Genomic DNA, 22,388 nt, shown 5'->3' with positions numbered 1-22,388 from the left:
TCCCCTGCTCGTTGTTTAAGCGTCTGACGGGAAGGAGAAACCCCAGCTCCGGTGGCGCCGCAGGGCGGCAGTCACGACCAGACCCCCGAGCTTTTTCTAGCCTCTGGACGAGCCAGAAACCAGGGGTACCGGTTGCGGAGCGGCGGGTGAGATACCCGCTCGCCTTTTGATCTCATCATGTCGCGGGGTTCCATCGAGATTCCCCTCCGGGACACTGACGAGGTAAGTGTCGAGTATGGGGGAGGGTTGGGGCCGTGAACTTGGACGATCCCCTCTTCCCACTGTTTCCCTGCTTCGCTTCCGAAGCGAGAGCACCCTCTCCCTCGGGAGCCTAGATCGAAATCCCCTGCTGAAGCTCTGATCACCTCCTTCCCCAGCCCCTGCACCCTCCCAGGCTGGGAACGTTGTGTCCCTGCAGCTTGGGGGCCACTCGAAAAGGAGTTCTTGAAAGTTCCCCTCCAACCTGTTCGTATTTGACAGTGTTCTGCTTTTAATTCACGGGCGCAGGGGTGTGAGAGTGCTCGATAAACTGTAAAGCACCTCACAGATCACGGAGGTGGGCGCTGATGTCATCGTGATCGCTCTGCTGCTCAAACCAAGTATCTTTCCCTGGGAATTTGTAGAATGCCGTCCTTTCTCCCTTAGAAACTCGGGTCTGTCGTGGTGCACTGTGTTCGCCGCACAGGCGTCGTCAGCGAAATAGAGACCCCAAGGTATAGCCGGTACTGAATGCTGAAAGTTAACCTCCTCTCCCTTCCCGACACCCTATTCATGGCCGACCTATAGCTTGTCTGAGTAAAGCTTTCAGCATTGATGTTGTCTTATGGGATATCTCATACTCTTATTTTTGTTCGTTTGGTTGGTTGAGATACAATTCATTTACCGTAAAATCCAGCGGTTTTTAGTAATAATATTCACAGCGTTGTGTAACCATACCGCTATCTAATTCCAGAACATTTACCTGCTACTGTTTTTGTGCCCACATTCAGGAGTGTCTGCGACACACAAATTCTGCCTCCGTGATTAATGTGTACAGTGGCATTCAACTTTGCATTGCCACTCGGATTGTCAGACCTATGGCATCAGAGTCTCTGGGGTGCTTCTCTGCATTTTACCTGCGTTATATGTTAAGCAGGTTTTTGTTTTGTTATTTTTGAGTAAGCAAAGCTTTTGTAGTATTTTATAGTTCTAGTGATTGGAAGACAAGAAGCAGGTTTTGTTTGCTTCTTCTGTGTGCTTTTTCTTTAATATTACCATATAACCTACTTGTCATGTGCTCCTTAAACTTTTCTTAACATACTTCCTCAGCCTTTTTGAAAGTGAGCACAAAGCCTGCATATATCCATATTGATGTATATTCAAGAGAATCAGCAAAGAAGAAATGTGAATTTAAAAAGACATAAGAATTAAAAACCTTCATTTTGTGTTTTAGGTCATTGAACTTGACTTCGATCAGTTACCGGAGGGAGATGAAGTTATCAGTATTTTGAAACAGGAACACACACAACTGCACATATGGATTGCTTTGGCGGTCAGTATTCATGCAACAAATATTTTTTTATATGTTGACTGAGAAAAATATGTGGTTTCTGTTTTCACATACAGTAATATTCAGCTTGGATGCTTGATAAATTAATTGTACCATGTGTATAGAAGTTAATTGTATTGTCATTCATGAAACAAAAAGGCCAGTTTCCTAAATAATGTGCTAGTCTACTGGTAAATTAGTGTATGTTGGTAAAGGCAAAATCCATTTAAATTAAATAGTACTCCATCTTAAGTATTTGATTATTTAATGATTGATTACTCAATGAAGACTGGCTTAATGTTTATGGATAAGCTGAGAAAAAATTAAGGTGCCAGGATGTAAATATTGCTACCTAATATTGTTTCTCATAACAGTAAAACATTTCTCGTAAACTACTCTAGAAGGTGATTAAGTCCCAAGCTAACTCACAAAAGGCCTTTTGGATGAAGTTTATCTCTGGCTTAAGTTTTTTGTCCTGTTTGGCCCCTTCTAGAACATAAATACTATTGGAGATTCTCAGGAAAATCACCTCAGAAAGCCTAAAATTCTAGCACCCTCCACCTTCCCCATCTGCATAATGATGTGTCCTTTTTATGGGAACATTATAATAAATAATTATGGTGATATACTAAACACTATAATCATTGTTTCTAAGCAAGAGTGCCATGGGTCACTTTTATGTAAAGATAATATGAGGCTCCTAATATTGTCTTGAAGAGTCAGAGAAGTAGGCCTGGAATTGGTCTTATATCCAGTGCTCAAGCCTAACCCTTAGAGTTACTTAGATATGGATTTAAAGAGAAGTACTTCCAGTGACAAGCAGTGCCTTCCTGACTTGAAGTGCTCTAAGTTTTCCTAGTCTGTGGAGAGCAAGGCTTTGATGCTTGTCACATGTTTTTTTTAAAACTAGTAGATTTTTCAGTGCAAGTGTTTCCTTTAACAGCACTTACACAGAAATTGGTGAAACATTGTGGGCTGTAAGTTGTTACAGAGAAAAGAGTGTAGGTTTTGGGATTAGAGAGTCCTTAATTCAAATTCCAGCGTGGCTGCTAACTAGCTGTATGTCCTTAGACAAATGATGTACCTTCTGAGCCTGTTTCCTCATCTAAAATATGGGGATGTTAGTATTTAAGGGTGTTTGTACAGATTATAGACAGTGGGTATGAAGCTCCTAGCGTAGGATGTGGCCCATAGGAGGTGGTTAATGAATGGTGGGTATTCTTTTTATTATTAATACATGAAACATGCCCAGGGAAGCCACTCAACAAGCCCAAAGTCATAAAAATTTCTGATGTATCTAGAACCAGAACCCAAGTTTCCTGTTTAGGATTTTTTATACCTCTCATTATTGCTTTCTCTCTTGGGCTCTGATTTAGTTTGAATCAACTATTGCCAAGTAAGAAGTGAGTTGAAAACATTTGTAGTGATTATAATTTTTAACAGTTTTATTAGATATAATTCAACTATAATAAACTGCACATATTTCTTGTGTACCATGAGATGTTTCAGTATATGTATACACCTGTGAAATCATCACCACAATCGAGATAACGTATATATCCATCATCCCCCAAAACTTTCCTCTGAACTCTCCCTTGCTCCCCAATAGTGTCCAGGCAACCCCTGATCTGCTTTTTGTTACTAAAGATTAGTTTGCATCTTCTAGAGTTCTTTATAAATGGAATCATACATTATGTACTCCTTTTGGTCTGTCTTCCTTCACGCTACATAGTTGTTCTGAGATTTATCCATTTTGTAGTATGCATCAACCATTCCTTCCTTTTTATTGCTGAGCTGTAGCCATTGTACAGATAAACCACAACTTGTTTGTCCATTCACCTGTTCATCAACAATTGGGTTGTTTCCAGCTTCTTACTATTACAAATAAAGCTGCTATAAAGATTTGTGTACAGCTTTTTGCATAAACATATGCTTTAGTAATTCTGATTTAATTCTTTACCTCATAGCTGGAATACTACAAGCAAGGAAAAACAGAAGAGTTTGTAAAGTTGTTGGAAGCAGCGCGTATCGATGGCAATTTGGACTACAGAGACCATGAAAAAGACCAGATGACTTGCTTGGATACATTGGCGGCCTACTATGTACAACAGGCTCGGAAGGAAAAAAATAAGGACAATAAAAAAGATCTTATTACACAGGCAACCCTGTTGTATACAATGGCTGATAAAATTATTATGTATGATCAGGTAAAATAAGTCTTTTTTTTTAATTTATGAGGGGAAAATGTGTATGACAGGCAATAGATTTTTTTTTTAAGATTTTTTTTCTTAAAATAACTTGGTTGATAGAAATAATCAAAGTGAAGAAGGGTTCCTTGTTAAAATTGGAATTTCTTTGGTCCTTGCACTGTTGAAGTAATTTAACATATAAAACCTATCCAAAAATAAAATAAAATAAAATAAAAAACAACAAAAAAAACCTATCCACATGTTGAGTCACTAATTCCAACATCTCCAAATGAATTTCAAGCATATTTTAAGGAGTTTGAATTTTTCTTTTTGTCATTGTTCCTGGTGCAGAAGACTTGTTGCATTTCAGGATAATTTCTCATTTTATAATTAAGAATTGCTTATTACTAGTTTAAACACATTACAGTTGACAGGGATTTTTGTGATGATGTATCTCCTTCCTATATGGTTTTCATTTTAGTGTTATACATTCGTGTTAAGTTGTGGTCCTTAGTAAAGTCAAATCTAAGATGATGCATTACTTTTTCAGAACCATTTGTTGGGAAGAGCCTGCTTCTGCCTACTCGAAGGTGACAAAATGGATCAGGCTGACGCACAGTTTCATTTTGTACTCAACCAGTCTCCAAATAATATTCCAGCCCTTCTTGGTAAGTCATTTTCGGCAGCCATCTTAGGAATCTGGTTTTCAGCATATGCCTGCAATATATCTCTTTGTAGTAGCTCCTTAGTAATGGACTTGAGAGCAAAGTAAAAGAGCTTTAGCTTACCAAAAATGAAACTATCTGCAATAGATCATTATTTCTGTTGAAATTACAGAAATGAAATATATACCAGTTAAGAAGAATTTGTTATCCATTTCTAAAGAGTAAATAAACCATCTGTCTTTGGACAACTCTAAGTTACTTTAATTATTGTTTTATAACATTTAACTTAAAGACAGGACTGTTCTACTTATAGGCATGAATTAATATACCCTTATGGAAAACAAGTTTTAATATGAAATCACTTTCAGTATTTTCAGGTATTTCTTACTGAGATGTTATTTGATTTAGGTGAGTTGGTATAGAGCATAAGAGACTTGTGTTCTTTAATCAGTGCATATTTATTTTTAAAAACCATTATAGGTAAAGCTTGCATTTCATTCAACAAGAAAGATTACAGAGGCGCTCTTGCTTACTATAAGAAAGCATTGCGTACTAACCCAGGATGTCCAGGTAAGAGAAAAACTTTAAATCTAAACTGTATGATCCAACTTAAAATATTGAGGATTTGGCAGTTGCTTATGAAATTAGTTGTGAAAAGATACTGTAGGATTGTTGAAATGACAGAATTGAGATTTTAAAAAAACTATATTATTATATGTTTGATTCCAAAGCTGAATGGTAGATCATAGTATAATCTTTCTGCCCTACACTACTCGTCTTTTGAAAATCTTGTTATTTTAGCACATTTTATTGAGTACCAGTTATGTGCCAGGCACTTTTCTAGACCCAGAGAATAAAGCCACGAACCAAAAAGAAAAAAGTCCCTGCCCTCATGGAATTTATTTTCTAGTGATGAAGATAAAATGAGTATTATATATACTATCTAAGATACTGGTAAGGGCTAAGGAGAAAATAAAAGAGAAAAGGACTATGGGAAGCATTGGGGGTTGCTTAGAAAAGTTAACCAGAAAATACATCACTGAAACAGTAACATTTGAACAGAGACCTAAAAACAAAAGGCTAAGACATACATAAAATATGGGAGAAGATTATTCCTAGAGAGAGGGAATAGGAGGTCCAAAGGTCCTGAGGAAAGAATGGACCTGGCAAGCCTGAGGAACAGTGAGGAAGCCAGTGTGGGGGGAGGAGAGAGGGAGAGAGGGAGGAGAGAAGAAACTAGTAAGAGCTGAGGTCAAAGATATAACTAGAAAGTAATCATATAGGGCATCATAGGTTATTATAAGGACTTCAGCTTTTACTCGGAGACATAGGAAGCCATTGGAGGGCTTTGGGCAGAGGAGTAAGTAACAGGATCTGATTTAAATTTAAGGAATCATTCAAGCTTCTGGGATGAGACTAGAGTGGAACATTGAGGAGCAAGGATAGGAGCAGGGAGGTCAGGTAGCAAGGCCATTACAGTCATGCAGATAAGAGATGATTGTGGTTCGCATTAGAATGATAATAGTGGAGCTACAGGTGGTCAGATCCTAAGTATATTTTGAAGGGAGAGCTGATGGAGTAGATGTGATGTGTGTAACAAAGGAGGATTCAAAGGTAACTTCTTTGCCTAAGCAATGAAAGAGCAGAGTTATATTTTACAACATTTGGAACGTAGTTCAGGAGGAACTAGTTTTAGAAAAGTTTGAAGTTTTTTTAGACATACAAGTGGAAAGGTCAGGGGGGTGGGAGTGGGGGGCTGAAGTTCAGGAAAGAGGTCTGGGCCAAGGATTAATTTGGCAGTCATCACCATACAGATGGTGTATAAAGCTATGAAACTATATGCAGTCCCCAGGGGAGTGAGTGTAGATAGAAAAGAGGTCCAAGGCTTGAGCTCTAGGGCATCTGACATTTAGAGGTTATGGAAATGAGGAAGAATCAGCAAAGGAGCCTGAGAAGGAGCAGCCAGAGAGAGAGGAGGAAAACAGAGTAAGTGCAGTGTCCTGAATCAAGTGTAAACTGTTTCCAGAAGAGGAGGGTGTCAGGCAGCGTCAAATTCTATTGTTAGGCCAAGTAAAATAGGGACTGAGAGTTGTTCATTGGATTAGCAGCATTCAAATCATTAGTGACCTTGATAAAAGTAGTTTTACTGGATTGGTGGGGGTGAGACCCTCTTGGAGTGGATTCAAGAGAAAATGGAAGTAAAGGAATTGGAGGCAGCAAGTGTAAATAGATCTTAGGGAGTTTTCTACTAAGGGAAGTATAGGAATGGGTTGACCACTGAAAGGGAAATGGAATCAGAGAGGATTTTTTTTAACTTGGGAGAATGTTTGTATGTAGATAAGATTGATCTAGTAGAGAGGAAAAATTTGATGATGCAGGAAAAATAGGGGAAAGATGCTGGAGCTGTATCCTTAAATCGATGAGAAGGGATAGGAACTAGTGACCAGAGGACAGGAGATAAGAACATGGTTGTGTTTTGGCATGGCCTTGAAATTGGGTAGCATATATAAGCACAGCTCTGAAGGGAATGACAGTATGTGCGTGTAGTCAGTCACAATATTTAAGGCCTTAAGAAGCTTTTTGCTCTGTTTAAAAACTGCTCTTCAAAATTAGATATTGAAGGTACAGTGTAGCCAGGTGTGTTGGAAGACAAGAAAAATACCAGTATTATAGATATTCTTTCTATAGTGAGAAAGGTATCCATGATGAGTGGGTGAGGACTGGGGGAGGGGGAAATGGTATGATATAACCTCCAATGAAACCAAGTTTGTGATATATCAAAAGCTTTTATCGTATAGTTATACTGAAGTTAATTTTGAGAGTTTTGCAACTCATAAATAGAGAATATTTAAGAATTTTATAAAAATTCAAACCCTAGGGGCCAGCCGAGTAGCTCAGTTGGTTAAGAGCTCACTCAAGAGTGCGAGCTCTGAGCAACAGGGTCGCCAGTTCAATTCCCAGCCCGAGCTGAGCTGCCAATAGGTGGCAGGATGGCTCAGCTTAAAAAAAAAAAAAAAAAATTTAAACCTTAAAAATGCTCTAGTTTGACAGTTTAAATAACTCGATTTTATTTTTTTAGCGGAAGTTCGTTTAGGAATGGGTCATTGCTTTGTGAAACTTAACAAACTGGAGAAGGCGCGTCTGGCATTTAGCAGAGCCCTGGAACTCAATTCGAAATGTGTGGGGGCATTGGTTGGACTGGCTGTTCTAGAGCTCAACAATAAAGAGGTATGTGAGGGAAAAAATTATCTATTTCCTGGCTGATTTTGTCAGGCCCATGGTCCCTTATCTAAAACTCTTGAGGCCAAGTGTTTTAGAAATCAAGATTTCAGAGTATAGAAATGTAGTATGGTGCCTGCACTGCATAATATAGAACACCGTAGTTATTAGGATACAACCCCAAATACAAACTCACTGTATTTTGCCATGTATAATGCGCACTTTTTTGCCCAAATTTGTGAGGGAAAAATAAGCTTGCACATTATACATGGGTAGTACTAATTTCGTATCTATATAAATGTTTTTAATTCTTTCATTTATGCTTATCAGTTAAAAGTGTAACTAGAAATCAATAACGATATCCATATGCAAAGTAAAACCCTAGGATACAATAATCAGTTTTGTTGAACTTCTAATGAATTTGCAACGACGAAGAATTCTTGGCTTTCTATGATGCATAAATATCGTACATTTGTTACCGGTACATAGAGGTTTTTGGATTTCAGAATCTCAGTTAAGTGATTGTAGACTGTACATCAGTTTGGAAAGCTTTCAATTGCAAGTAACAAAAAGTACACTACCGTGACTTAAACATAGGGTTTTTATTGTTTACTGAACCAGGTAGTCTTGGATTTGGCACCTCAGTATCATCAAACCCACGTTTTATATCTTTCTGTCCTCCCTTAATACTTGGCCTTTCCTCCTCAAGTTTGTCACCTTATAGTTGCAAGATAACTGGTACATCTCCAAGCGTCTCATGATGGTATCAGCCTTTTAAGGAGGGAGGAAAACGAAAGGCTAAAAGGCTTTCTCTTAGAAAAGTTCTATCTTACATTGAGAAGGAAGCTCCCCATGATGCTTCACCTTATGTGTAATTGTCTAGACACAGTTTCCAGTGGAGATGCTTCTGCAATTAAGTTTAAGAAAACTAAAGCAATTTAACTCACTATTTGAAATGTTTTATCCCTGGTGAAGGTCAACTAAAACATGAGCTATATTTTGGTTTCTGAATTTAGATTTACATAACCTTGTTTGTTTCAGACTATAAAGAAAATTGAAAAAGTGCTAATTAAGTAATGTTTTCACTCAACCCTGCCATCATTGTTTTTCTTTTAGGCTGATTCCATAAAAAATGGTGTCCAACTTCTTTCCAGAGCCTATACTATTGATCCTAGCAACCCTATGGTATTGAATCACTTGGCAAATCATTTTTTCTTCAAAAAGGTAAGAGAAGTTATTTATTAAAGTTTTTTACTTTTTAAGAAAACTTTATTTTTCAAGTACAGGTGAGATTCAATATTTTATTAGTTTCAGGTGTACAGCATAGTAATTAGACATTTATATAACTTACGAAGTGATCCCCTCTATAAGTCTAATACGTACCTGACACCATACTTACTTATTACAATATTATTGACTATTCCCTATGTTGTACTTTACTTCCCTGTGACTGCCAATTTGTACTTTTTAATCCCTTCACCTTTTTCACCCAGCCCCCCAACTCCCCTTCCATCTAACAACCATCAGTTTGTTCTCTGTATCTATGAATCTGTTTCTGTTTTGTTTGTTCACTTATTTTGTTTTTTAGATTCTACATGTAAGTGAAATCATATGGTATTTGTCTTTCTCTGTGTGACTTATTTCACTTAGCATAATACCCTCTAGGTCCATCTATGTTGTCACAAATGGTAAGATTTCATTCTTTTTATGGCCGAGTAATATTCCATTGTATATATGTACCATATCTTCTTTATTCATTCCTCTGTTGATAGACATCTAGGTTGCTTTAATATCTTGACTATTGTAAATAGCGCTGCAGTGAACATAGGGATGCATATATCTTTTCAAATTAGTGTTTTGGATTTCTTCAGATAAATACCCAGAAGTGGGATTGCTGGGTCATATGGTAGTTTTATTTTTAATTTTTTGAGGAACCTCCATACTGCGTCCCATAGTGGCTGCACCAGGCTAAGTAGGAAGGTATAAAATTCTTTACTTTTAAATCCTGATTTTTTTTGTTTTTCTATACTACAGTTAGACTTTATATTTTTAGCTTGGAAAGCAATTTAAAGATGTCAAGAGTTTTTTTCAAATTAGAGTTTGTATCGGGTTAGTCATCTGGGGGTGGATACATTTGTCTATTCACTCATTCATTTAACATTTATTGACCCTTTATACCATACTCAAAACTGTGATAGCAATGTAGAAGTTAGTGAGACATGGTTTCTGCATCCAAGGAGTTCAGTTTTGTAAAAAACAGTCATGTAAACAAATATAAATGTAAAATTAAAAATCTCTACCCTGCTGTGGTACAGAAATGAAAGGGAAAGCAATCATGTGATTAAAGGAGGGCTTCCAACAAGAATGCAAAGCTGTTGAATTAGGCTTTTAGGAGGAAGTCAAGATGTAATTGAAAGGGGAAAGGTACAAATCTATGAAATAGTCTTAGCTTAATTTAGTAAGAGCATAGCATACGATGGGCTCACGATAGGTCATGCATGAGATCCAGATAGTTCCCCACTTGTATAATTTACTTATGTAGGCAATAAGGAGTCATTGAAATTTTTGCATATTGATCATGACGTAATTTTTAAAGTTGCCACTAATTCTGTAGAAGCAATGGTATTTTAGATTCTTAAGTACTAAAGCCAAGATTTCATTGGCAAAGTTATAGAGTAAGCATGTAAGTTTAATCTGCCATATTGAAATCAGGTACTAAATTGTACTGAGAAGTTTAAACTAGGTAATAGCAATTTAGTCGCAAATAGTTAAATAGCAAAAAGTCACAAATCTGCATCAATCCTTATTAATAATAGATACTATGTTACTGTGATTGTTGTCATTAATATGTATTGAATGCTTACTAAATGCCAAGCACAGTTAAAATGCATTCCATGAATTTATATAGTATTCACCATAATCCTATGAGGTAGGTAGTATCCCCATTTTGGAGATGAGTAATTGAGGCAGAGTTAATAACCTAAGATCACACAACTATGCACCATTATGCTTTATTCCCTCTGGCTATAGAAGCATACTCCCCTTTCATAATGAATTATTAAGCTTTATGCTATAACTCTTACGGTACTAAAAGGCAACTATTTAGGGAGAAGATGGAAGTGTATTTTATAAGCAAATGAAGTGTTACTGTTTAAGATAAAATAGTTACATATGTTAGTTTGGTTTTTACTGGGGAAAAAAAGGACTGATTCTTAAATATTTGTGTGTTTATCTAATAATCAGTACTCACAGCTAGTGATGGCTTCCTTGAAGCAGAAGAGAATTGTTCAGTTTTTAATCTTCAATGCTAGTCAGCCTTCCACTGCTGAAAGATTTTTATAGGGATTAAATGAAGTAATAGATATAATGGGCAAATGTTAAGTATTAGGTAAGTGTTGCTTCCCATCTCCCCTCAATTTATCAGCAAGAGTAATGAGAAAAATGATTAGTAATTCCGGATACAGTACTGTTATTGTTAATTCAGTTGACATTTTGAAGAAGCATTATGGTTGAGACTGTTAAGAGTTTACTCAGTTGATTTCCGAATCTTCATTTGCAGGATTACAGTAAAGTCCAACACTTGGCTCTCCATGCATTCCATAATACAGAAGTGGAGGCCATGCAAGCAGAAAGTTGCTACCAGCTGGCTAGATCATTCCATGTCCAGGTAAGATCATTTTATACCTCTCTAAATATCTAATCCTTTTTGTTTTATAGTTTTCTTTGAAAAACTTTATATGTATTGTTGGTCTTGTTTTATTTTCATTTTTTAGGAAGATTATGACCAAGCTTTCCAGTACTATTATCAAGCCACACAGTTTGCCTCATCCTCTTTTGTGCTGCCATTTTTTGGTTTGGGACAAATGTATATTTATCGAGGTGACAAAGAAAATGCATCTCAGTGCTTTGAGAAAGTTTTGAAAGCTTATCCTAATAATTATGAAACTATGAAAATTCTTGGCTCTCTATATGCTGCCTCAGAAGATCAAGAAAAACGAGATATTGCCAAGGTATGTTTTTAAAAAAATCTTAGCTATTTTCTATTATTTATCCCTGGACTCTTATTCCTCATTTCTTGTGATTGCTAGTAAAGAAATGATGGAAGCAGTTTTGTTAGCTGAGCTAGCTCTAGTTGAAATAACACTTGACTTACTAAACAGTGTAGAGTAGCCGCCACTTTTTCCTTGCCATCCTGTGGTTGGATGCTTTAGCTTTATGATCTCTTTTTTCCCAGGGCCATTTGAAGAAGGTTACAGAACAGTATCCTGATGACGTTGAAGCTTGGATTGAATTGGCACAAATCTTAGAACAGACCGATATACAGGTATTTTAGCAATGTTTTCCATCTCCTACCTAATGTGTTTTTTGTAAGCCTGGTATGTAGTATGTGCCTCTCTCTCATTTTCACTTACACGTTATTCTGTCCACCTTGAAAATACAGGGTGCCCTTTCAGCATATGGAACAGCAACACGGATCCTTCAGGAGAAAGTGCAGGCTGATGTCCCCCCAGAGATTCTGAATAATGTCGGTGCCCTCCATTTTAGACTTGGAAATCTAGGGGAGGCTAAGGTAGGAAAATAGAAATATTCCCATATTTTATATTATCAAGTTGAATGCACACTTTCAAAAAATACATCAAGTAAGCCTTTTAACAATGTAATTTTCTTTCTCATAGAAATATTTTCTGGCATCATTGGATCGCGCAAAGGCAGAAGCTGAGCACGATGAACATTATTATAATGCCATTTCTGTTACAACATCATACAATTTAGCCAGGCTGTATGAGGCAATGTGTGAATTCCATGAAGCAGAAAAACTATATAAAAACATCTTACGGGAACATCCTAATTATGTTGACTGTAAGAATTTTAAAATTTTTTAAATGTGTTAAAATTCCCACAGCAGCAGCAAAAATTGGGCCTAAAAAAAAAAAATCTTTCTTAGAAACCATAGTAAACAATTTTAAAGGATATAATTTCCACTTTTCTTCAAGACAAATTTGTAACCTTAAAAAAGAAAATGTGGCTTCGTTTAAATTTATGCTAGAAACTAAAACAACAAAAAGTCAGTTGGATCACATTTCATAGATGAGGCTGTCTTCAGTGGGTCAGCTACCTTTATTAGACTTCTAACAACTCCTTGGCATATTTGGTGACGGATTTACCTTTATGATGGTCCTGCTTTGATGTCATATAAATATTTTTGCAATGTTTATAAGCAGTGTTTTCCCTTAAGTGAAAGAGCCATGGTTAGAACCTAGGTTTTCTAACTGGTGCTCCTTAGTAGTCTAGGCTTTCACTGTTTTTCTATATGGCAAGAAGCTTTTTAAGGAAAAGTAACTTGACAGTGCAATGCATCAGAGAGAAATTGGAAACAATAGCTCCAAGCTTTTTAAATAACAGCTTGAGATAAAGACTTGGACCAGGGTGCTAGCATTGGGAAGGGAGTGGAAGAGATAAATCTGTGATGTCAAACAGTGAACCTGATGGTGACAGAGTTGCTTTAACTTGTTAGATTATTAATTAGCTATATTGATGCTTGATATTTTTTCACCTGTGGAACTTTTCATTGTATGAATGTATTAGCGAAAAACAATTGTTTCAAAAGTATGACTTACAATTATGATCCTTTATAACTAATACTTTAAACAAAAACTTTTAAATGTATATTTTCAGGTTATTTGCGACTAGGAGCCATGGCTAGAGATAAAGGAAACTTTTATGAGGCTTCAGATTGGTTTAAAGAAGCTCTTCAGATTAATCAGGTTGGTAATACAAATTTTTCAGGTTTGAAAAATAACTATTTCATCTTCTCCCCCTAGTAAGTCAGGTTTTTCTTTTAATGGTTGTCATGTTTCTAATATCTTGACATCTCCCTGTTTTTTTCATTCACTTATTCAAGATATTAAAGAGTACAGGATTCATCTAAACTTTTTGATTGTGAACCACAGTAAGAAATAGATTTCACATCATAGCTTAGTACACACGTGTGTGTATGTAATAAACTGAAATGAAAGTTTTGCAAATCATTATGTGCTCTTGCCATGTAAATTACACTGATATTTTTACTGTATTCCATCCTATTGCTTTTTTTATGCTGATAACTACATACTAAATTGATTTTACAACTCACTAATCCATCTCAACTCTCAGTTTGAAAAGCACTATTTGTAAATATAGCTTGTAAACCTCTTCAATAATCAGCCCTTGTGGAAAGATGATTCATCTCTCTGAATCCAAATTACAGTTTTTGCTTCTTTTTATATGTGTGTTTCAGGACCACCCAGATGCTTGGTCTTTGATTGGTAATCTTCATTTGGCAAAACAAGAATGGGGTCCAGGCCAGAAGAAATTTGAGAGGATATTAAAACAACCATCCACGCAGAGTGACACTTATTCTATGCTGGCCCTTGGCAACGTCTGGCTCCAAACTTTGCATCAGCCCACCCGAGATCGAGAAAAGGTAATTTCTTTTTGTCTCTTTAAAACAACACTGATACATGTTTCATTCTTGTTTGAATTTTTTTTTATAATGTTTGTTTCTTTTTATAGGAAAAGCGTCATCAAGATCGTGCTCTGGCCATCTATAAGCAAGTACTCAGAAATGATGCAAAGAATCTGTATGCTGCTAATGGCATAGGTGATTATATGATTTGGATATCCATAATGATTTGTGAAATAAATGCCTTTGGAAGAATGTTTGTAGATCAGAATTTTTCTCTGAATGTAATGAAGGTAGCTGTTTTAAAATAGGGCTTTGAGTTGTTTTTCTGGCTACGATTAGAAAATTCTTAACTATGAGCCTTTTTCTAACTTTAGGAGCTGTTTTGGCCCACAAAGGATATTTCCGCGAAGCTCGTGATGTATTTGCCCAAGTAAGAGAAGCAACAGCAGATATCAGTGATGTGTGGTTGAACCTAGCACACATCTATGTGGAACAGAAGCAATATATCAGTGCTGTTCAGATGGTAACTTTTATCTTTTAATGTGTTTGTATATCATGCTTATTGTTGAGCAGATGCTTGTTTCACCATTCTGGCCTTGTCATCATGCTGTCATCATCTCTTGTGATACTGTGTCTATTCAGAGGTTTGTAATGGTATAATGTTAAGGCTAGTCTTTGATGTCCAGACAGAGCTATGAGTCCTGGTTCCATCACTAATTGCATGCCTTGGGCAAAGGACATCCTCTCTGAGCCAGTTTTCCTTCCTATAAACTGGGGATAATTGTACCTTAATCTCATAGAGTTTTGTGAGGATCCGGTATGAAAAGTACTTGACACCATACTTGGCACTAACATTTCTAGCATATCAGTAAGTACCCAGAAGATAAGTAGGAGTTAATATTTGTTTGCTTGTTTTACAAATTTCTTAGATGGGAGAACTGAGTTTCAGAAAGGTTAAAATGACATTTTTAAAAGAAAAAGCAAAAACTCCATGGAGATGTTTTCATGATTACAGAATTTTGTTATGCTTTTCATATTTGTTGAGTGCTAGAACTTGAAATAAAAGAGTCATACTGCTCTTATTAAAAAGTTAAAAGGCCCTTCGGCTCTATGGGAAATATTAGGGTCAGAAAAAACAAGTTTCCTACTAATGGTAGAAGATAAGAGCAGTCCAGGCTCTGGGAAGTAATTTTTTCTAAGAAGGGTGAGTATTATTACTGTATTCGGAGTATTGGAAAGGCACTCTCACAAGGACTTACACACCCAGATTACATATGATAGTCTAAGAAGTTGTTTTTGGAGTTGGGCCTTCCTGATCTGCAGAATGATAATGTTGCCTTTTGAAATGCAGATTAATTACATTGTCTAACCATCTTCCATGACAAGATATTTTCCATGGTTAACCAGTGACAAGTTCATGGCAAAATTAACACTGGTGTTGCTATAGTATTGGTCTTACCAAAAAGTTAACAACTGGGAGTGTGAGATGTTTCGTGCTTATTGCCAGTAGGTTCCAGCAGTCCTAAAGGTGATAGAGAGTAGAACCCAAAGGAGCTGGGTGCATGACTTCTAATAACTTGTCAATAAGCTAATTCCAGATGGGATCGGCAAACTTTTGAGATGGAAGAGCCAATCCTGCCCCTCACAACAATTTAAAAATTATTCGAGAGCCATAAAACAAATGAAATCACTATTATGTAAATAATATCCTTTAAAAATTTTATAAATGAAACTATGATAGTTTTATTTTCATTTTCAATTTTACTTCAGAGCCACATGTACATACCCAAAGAGCTGCTTGTGGCTCGCAAGCCGCATTTTGCCAACCCCTGTTCTAGATGAGATTGCTAAAGATATGAAAAAGTCCTTATCCTTTCAGTGTTGGTCCAAATTTTCAAATGGAGAAGAACTATTTCAGGTATCTAGTTTTTCTTATGATCAGATTTTTGTTTTGTGAAAATGTATCCTGGTGAATGTCAGGAATCATTCTCAGAACCTTTGAAATTATTCAAAGGATAAAATACCTTTTCATATAGCTTTAAAATCACTTGAAACTTTATTACAAAATGACAATATCGCTTTTGACCTCTTTGCCCTCTTTTTGACCGCTTCTTCCCTCGTTTGACCCCATTCCTTCCTTTGAGCCTTTTGAGCCTCGCCTTTGCGCATGGCCCACTCCAAACTCTTTGCAATGTAATTTCTCTTCTAATAATGGGCCCTTGAGCCATCCTGTACTGTTTGAGCCCGCTTCTACTTTTTTGAAATGTACTATCTGTTCTAATAAACTACTTTTTCACACACAAAAAAAATGACAATATCATTTAATCTTTGTTGTGTTTTAACTTTTCCTTTTATCGTAGTACGAAAATTGCCTCAGAAAGTTCTATAAGCACCAGAACACGGAAGTGGTGCTCTATTTGGCTCGGGCCCTCTTCAAGTGTGGCAAGTTGCAGGAATGCAAACAGACTTTGCTAAAGGTAAAAAGAACTCATTATTATTCTCATTCCATTCTGTGCTCCAGTATATATTTTTTTGTTCTGTTTTATGCATGTTCACATACCTGATAGTCTATTTGGCTGAAATCCTTTTCATGTCATTAGATTATATGAAATATTTGCTCTCTTTTTTGTTTATAGGCTAGACATGTGGCACCCAGTGATACAGTTCTTATGTTTAATGTAGCCTTGGTCCTGCAGAGATTAGCTACCTCTGTCCTGAAAGATGAAAAAAGCAATCTGAAGGAAGTCCTTAATGCTGTGAAGGAACTGGAACTTGCACATAGGTAAAGATTTTATAGAAACAACCTTTGAAACATTTTATTTCTTTAGACCCATGTGTCTTAAAAGGTGTGGAAAATCATTTCCCTCCAGAATCTATTAGAAAAACGGAACCTCAAAAGAGAACCTATTCGAATCATTCCAGCGATTTTTTAAGCCAAAGCTGCCAGCTGCCAGCAGGTGGCATCAAACCTCCCAGATTTGGATCGTGAAGCCAGATCCCTTGAACTGGCTGGCTAGTTTTGCAAGCTTGCCCTAGATTGATTCTTCATTAACTTGACAATAATATGACCCAGCATTTAACACACTTGAAACTTTTAGAGTCCAGTTATGTTGGTTTTATTTTTTATGGGATATTAATTTTCATTAAGCTAAGATTAAGGCCTTTTCTCCTAAATAATGAATAGATTTATTCAGTTCAACTCAAAATTTATGTAACTTTATAGTATTTATTTGGTAATTCAGTGTGTGGTAACATTAAAACCTGGCATCTGTTCAGGTTATGTCTAACCTTATTTGAATTCTTGTTTAAGCATTTCTTGCCTTGCTTGGTAGAGTATAAGTGCTTTCGTGGGCTAAGCCTCCTAACCTCCAGGTTGACATAGTATTTAGTAAATTGAATGTTTGGTAGATATTCATTGCTTGAACTGATTTTTGGTTATTTGTTAATTTACTGATAACATTAAAATGTAACTTGGCTTTTCTTAATGAACTTGTTTTTTATTAAACAGATTGAGTGGCATATTGATGAGAGTCTTTTTTTAAGTGAGTTGCATATATAATTTTCCTATTGAGATGATAGCCCTTCATGTATTAAATACGTGCATGTAAGTCAGTCAATATATAAGCCTTTTCTCAGACTATTTTTGTACAACAGATTAAAAACCTAAAGGGCCTATTTCATTAGAATTTTTTTAAGTGAAGTATTTATTTTCTCATTCCATTTAGATACTTCAGTTATTTGAGTAAAGTGGGAGACAAAATGAGGTTCGATTTGGCTCTCGCTGCTACAGAAGCCAGGTAATTTCTACTTATGGAAGGTGGCTTTGGATGAAGCAGTGATGCTGATGTGAGCTGGGAGAGTAACAACAGTGAACAGGTTCCTGGCCTTCCAGGGGTCAGTCTTTCGCACTCATGGACTCTCCAACCTGGACCAACGCTTTTTCCTAAAGACCTTTTCAGGGAATATGGCAGAATTTATTTAGTACTTAAGTTGTGTAGGAAAATACATCAGCTGTGTCACCAGAATGAAGGTATGATTCCTGACTCTTTGAGTCACATGTGAAGATAATGTTGGAAACTTTTTTACTGTGCTTTGGGCGAACGTTTGTAATTTGGAAACATAAACAGTATTGGCTTATGAGAAAAGAAGTTAATTTTGCTAATTAAGACTTCCCATAGATATCAGCTAATGATCCTGCTTCAGACTTTTTAATTTGTAGAAGGAAAACAGATGCTGTGAGTTTTTGAACAAAAAGGACACTAGATACATTTATGTTTCTCTAAATCTGAAATGTTGTAGGCAGTGCTCTGACTTACTGAGCCAGGCCCAGTACCATGTAGCCCGGGCACGCAAACAGGACGAAGAGGAGCGGGAGCTGCGAGCCAAACAGGAGCAAGAAAAAGAGCTGTTAAGGCAGAAACTTCTTAAAGAACAGGTACTGTGTTTTCACTTATACTAGAATTAAAGAATTATGTACATACATATATTTGATATGGTTAAAAACAGAAGTCCTGGTGGTAATAATGATTTATTTCATCATAAGAACATTTTGATGAGGTTTTGTGTTTTTGTTTTTTTTCTCATAGGAAGAGAAACGTCTCAGAGAAAAGGAAGAGCAAAAGAAACTTTTGGAACAGCGGGCCCAGTATGTAGAGAAGACCAAAAATATTCTTATGTTTACTGGAGAGACTGAAGCAATAAAAGAAAAGAAAAGAGGTGGTGGTGGTGGACGGGTAAGATACGACTTCAGCTAACACTGATGGCACCAATCCCTGTCTTGTGACTTTCAGAAATGAAGAAAATCAATTACATTCATCCCATACTTAGTCATTAGCTAAGAGACAGTCCTCCACGATGGAGTGCTTTAATTGGCATCCAGTATTTAGAAACGCATTCTAATGTTAGCTCAGTACAAATTTTACCTTATAGTGACCTAAGTAGGTGATGATTTTTGCCATTTGGAGACATTGATCCCAATTAGAACTCTTTAAAATGTGTGTCCCACCAACACCTCTTCCATGAGACTTGGTAAAAGATCCTTCATTTGTCAAATGACTAATAGAATAGGGCCTCTTTCTATACCTTAGAATTCCAGCCACATTCCATCTGCAGGAAAGAACTGATTGTAGTCTTGTTTGGATTTCAGCGTTCTAAGAAGGGAGAATTCGATGAATTTGTCAATGATGACACCGATGAAGAGCTGCCAATATCCAAAAAGAAGAAGAGAAGAAAGGGCAGTGGTAGTGAACAAGAAGGTGAAGAAGAGGAGGGTGGTGAGAGAAAGAAGAAAAAGAGGAGAAGGTATCATTAATGTGTTTTAAATAACCTTATAAAGCTGATAGAAGATCTTTCACCTTCTGAATCTTTCTCATGTTTACAATTTGCAAATACCTTGAAATTACTAGATCTTTCCAGAGAGTAAAGTCTTTTGATACCCCACTTCCTACTTTAATCCTAAGATAGACCCCACTACAAAATCCCTTGAGTACTTGGAATTACCACACACCTCTTTAGCTTTCCTTCTGAAAGCTATGAGTTAATCATAATTACCTTTCTTAGGTCTTTAAAATTGTAATATTTATTGGAAGATGTATGCAAATTAGAATGAGAGAACCTAGTATGTCCCCACTACCTGTCCATGTGCAATCTTAGAATAAGTCACGGAGCCTCAGTTTCCTCTCTGTAAAATGGTAATAGTGATAACCCACTTCATGGTTTTGCTGGATGTTTAAAATGTGAATTAATGTGAAATAAGGGCCTTTTAATCATTCCAGTGCCATCTGCTGTTAAGATAAGTGGTGCCCTGTCCATCTCGCACCTGGAGGTGCCCCTAAGCTGTCCCATTCCTCTCTCATGGTGCTCCCCTGTCCAGGAACCCCCCAGCCAGCGATCTTACCTAGACCTGTTCTTTCCAACCCTTGACTGACTATACTTGGGAGAGAACCGGATGCATTCATTCAGACACAGACCTGTGGAATTGAAGCTGTGGTGGGATATTAGCAGGCCTGAAATGAGTAGTTGGGAAGAAAGGAGGGGAAAGACGTTGAGGTCTGAAACCTGGGTCTTTTCTCATATCCTTGATCACTCCACCAAATGTAAGATTCAAACTTATTTTAAATTAATAAGAGAGCTCACCAGTGACTGAATTAGTCCGCAGACATTGACATGGTTTTTGCAGAGTCCTGGGCCTTGTGTGCAGCAAGAATAGGTTATGGCCTCTGCCCTTGAGGACTGTACAGTATGGTTGAGGACAGCACCCATAGAGAAGGGTATTGAGAACGAATAGTATTTTAATGGCAAACTTTTTCTTGGTGTTCACTACCTTAAGACCTACAAAGGGAGAAGAAGGATCTGATGATGATGAAACAGAAAATGGCCCCAAACCAAAAAAGCGCCGTCCACCAAGAACAGAGAGGAAGAAGGCTGTAAGTTTATAATACTGTGGTGTTCTGTCCCCCTACATACAATCTCTTATGTAAGCATAAAAGATTACGGTACACTAGACTACATCCTTTCCTTGCAGTTTCTTCAAGCACAAATACTTGCTTTTGAAGTTTATTTATTATTGTTCGATTGTATCATTATAGTACAAACCCAATTTAACAAGATGTCCTAAGGTCAGAGTCTTGACTTATCTATTCTATTTATCTTCTCTCTTTAGACCAAGCCAGAACGTCTGCCTCCTTCAATGAAGGGAAAAATAAAATCCAAAGCCATAATATCATCAAGTGATGATTCTTCAGATGAGGATAAACTGAAGATTGCTGATGAAGGGTAGGAAATTTTCCCTTGGGATATGCTTCCAATGTATGATAATCGAGCTCTTCCAGGGACGGTGTCTACAGGCATTCCGAACGGTCCAGCATTTGACATACCATTGTACACTGTCCTAGAATGTAGCCTGTAACAAAACTAGGCTGTCCCAAACTCCTGGTGGTAGAATCGTTTACCTTTATACCAAAAAGTTCGAGAAAGCACCAAAATCTACATGTGGTGTGTGCCCAGGCCAGCCTCACCGAGTTCGTGCCTGAGACCTGAAGTTCTAATGAGTTGTCTAAAATGAAAAATCGTGTCAGCAGAGCCTGTAGTGGATCCATATTTGCTAAATTGTGTCTGTGACAGGATCAAGCGTGCTTTCCTTATTGACGTGCAGAAAATCTTTGTGCAAGTATTGAAGGTGCAAGCAGAGTCAGAAAGCTAAAAAAAAAAAAAAATGGAGGTTGTTTGAGTAATACAACGATTTAAGGCTAAAAAAGAAAGAGAATGGTCACTGCCAAAATGTTTTCTCCTTAGCTTCTTGGAATCTTATAGCTGGAAGAGACCTTCATACCCATCTTATTCTAACCCTATTATTTTATCCTACTGCATGTTTGTTCCTCAAAGGAGAAAACCTATTTTGAAATTTCCTGCATGACAGTCTTCTAAATATATCATTTTGCTACACTACCATTGACTGGCTACAAGTATTATGAGTAACCTGATCCTGGGTCACGTGAAGATAGGGACTTGCTTGACTTTTTCTTCCCATGTCAAGCAATGGGTACTCAGCTCTGCCTGCTTTGTGGAGGGCTTATCCTAGACTGCTTGTCCAATACTCTCCTTTAGCTCATGGTCCACCAGGTGAAGTAATATTTGATTTTACTTGTCCTAAACTTACCCCTCAAGGTTGAGGTGTTTCCTTTCCCCCACACACCCCGCCCAATTTGGATTCCTAGACTGGGACTCCTAATACTGTCCTACACCGTGTTCTTCTGATGACCATCATTTCATTCATTCATTTGAACATGTATTGTATGAGATAGTGTGCTAAGTGCTAGGGTTACAGAGGGAAAGACATAGGCTCTGCCCCTAAGGAATTTATGCTTTAGAGGCAGTAGAAAATCACAGATAGACCAAAAACCACATTACATTGAGATAAGTGTTAGCACTTAGGTTTTGCATTTGTTCTCCAGGGACCATACCTAATCTGGAGTTGGGCTGGTGGGAGGAGTTGTAAGAGATGTTTTTTGTAAAAGAGGCTGTTTGAATTAGAAGAATAGGTAGCTCTGGTTGGTTAGAGGTGAGAGGTTAGCACATTGAGGGGCTAAGGGTACTAGTGGGGAGCTGACCTCATAGGGTAGAGATCTGTAGGGGACCAAATCTATAGAGAAATGTAAAGATTTGCAGTTTCCCTTTTCTCTGAAGACACTGGCTGACACAAATTTGTGTTGCTTTTCCCTAAAGCGCTGTTTTGCCCTTGCCACAGTGTTGCCCTGGTCTATTGGTTAAAGGCATGTGTGATCAGAGCAATGAAATGTGTGGTTTTAAAATGAGCACTATTAAAATGTGTGGCCAGAAGGGTC

At 37.2% G+C, this 22,388-nt stretch overlaps 1 protein-coding gene and 1 pseudogene across 1 annotated transcript in view; both read left to right on the top strand.

Moving 5' to 3' along the window:
- Positions 1-22,388, top strand: part of CTR9 (CTR9 component of Paf1/RNA polymerase II complex) — a 25,718-nt gene continuing 3,330 nt past the window's right edge. The window contains exons 1-24 of the mRNA XM_019656236.1: positions 1-222; positions 1,433-1,531; positions 3,496-3,735; positions 4,268-4,385; positions 4,863-4,952; positions 7,462-7,610; positions 8,718-8,825; positions 11,161-11,268; positions 11,375-11,611; positions 11,836-11,925; positions 12,043-12,171; positions 12,278-12,461; positions 13,278-13,366; positions 13,879-14,064; positions 14,154-14,241; positions 14,421-14,569; positions 16,407-16,523; positions 16,683-16,828; positions 17,772-17,843; positions 18,346-18,481; positions 18,633-18,779; positions 19,193-19,347; positions 20,375-20,471; positions 20,708-20,820. Coding sequence (XP_019511781.1) covers positions 178-222; positions 1,433-1,531; positions 3,496-3,735; positions 4,268-4,385; positions 4,863-4,952; positions 7,462-7,610; positions 8,718-8,825; positions 11,161-11,268; positions 11,375-11,611; positions 11,836-11,925; positions 12,043-12,171; positions 12,278-12,461; positions 13,278-13,366; positions 13,879-14,064; positions 14,154-14,241; positions 14,421-14,569; positions 16,407-16,523; positions 16,683-16,828; positions 17,772-17,843; positions 18,346-18,481; positions 18,633-18,779; positions 19,193-19,347; positions 20,375-20,471; positions 20,708-20,820 — 3,092 coding nt within the window. The 5' untranslated portion in view covers positions 1-177. The remainder of the gene's footprint in view (positions 223-1,432; positions 1,532-3,495; positions 3,736-4,267; positions 4,386-4,862; positions 4,953-7,461; positions 7,611-8,717; positions 8,826-11,160; positions 11,269-11,374; positions 11,612-11,835; positions 11,926-12,042; positions 12,172-12,277; positions 12,462-13,277; positions 13,367-13,878; positions 14,065-14,153; positions 14,242-14,420; positions 14,570-16,406; positions 16,524-16,682; positions 16,829-17,771; positions 17,844-18,345; positions 18,482-18,632; positions 18,780-19,192; positions 19,348-20,374; positions 20,472-20,707; positions 20,821-22,388) is intronic.
- Positions 20,856-22,353, top strand: LOC109390113 (60S ribosomal protein L34 pseudogene; annotated as a pseudogene).

Source organism: Hipposideros armiger, unplaced genomic scaffold (genome assembly GCF_001890085.2).
Source record: "Hipposideros armiger isolate ML-2016 unplaced genomic scaffold, ASM189008v1 scaffold_256, whole genome shotgun sequence".
In the NCBI taxonomy this organism is placed as follows: Eukaryota; Metazoa; Chordata; class Mammalia; order Chiroptera; family Hipposideridae; genus Hipposideros; species Hipposideros armiger.
Note: the sequence above shows the minus strand (reverse complement) of the source record. Positions and strands in the feature narration are given on the sequence as shown.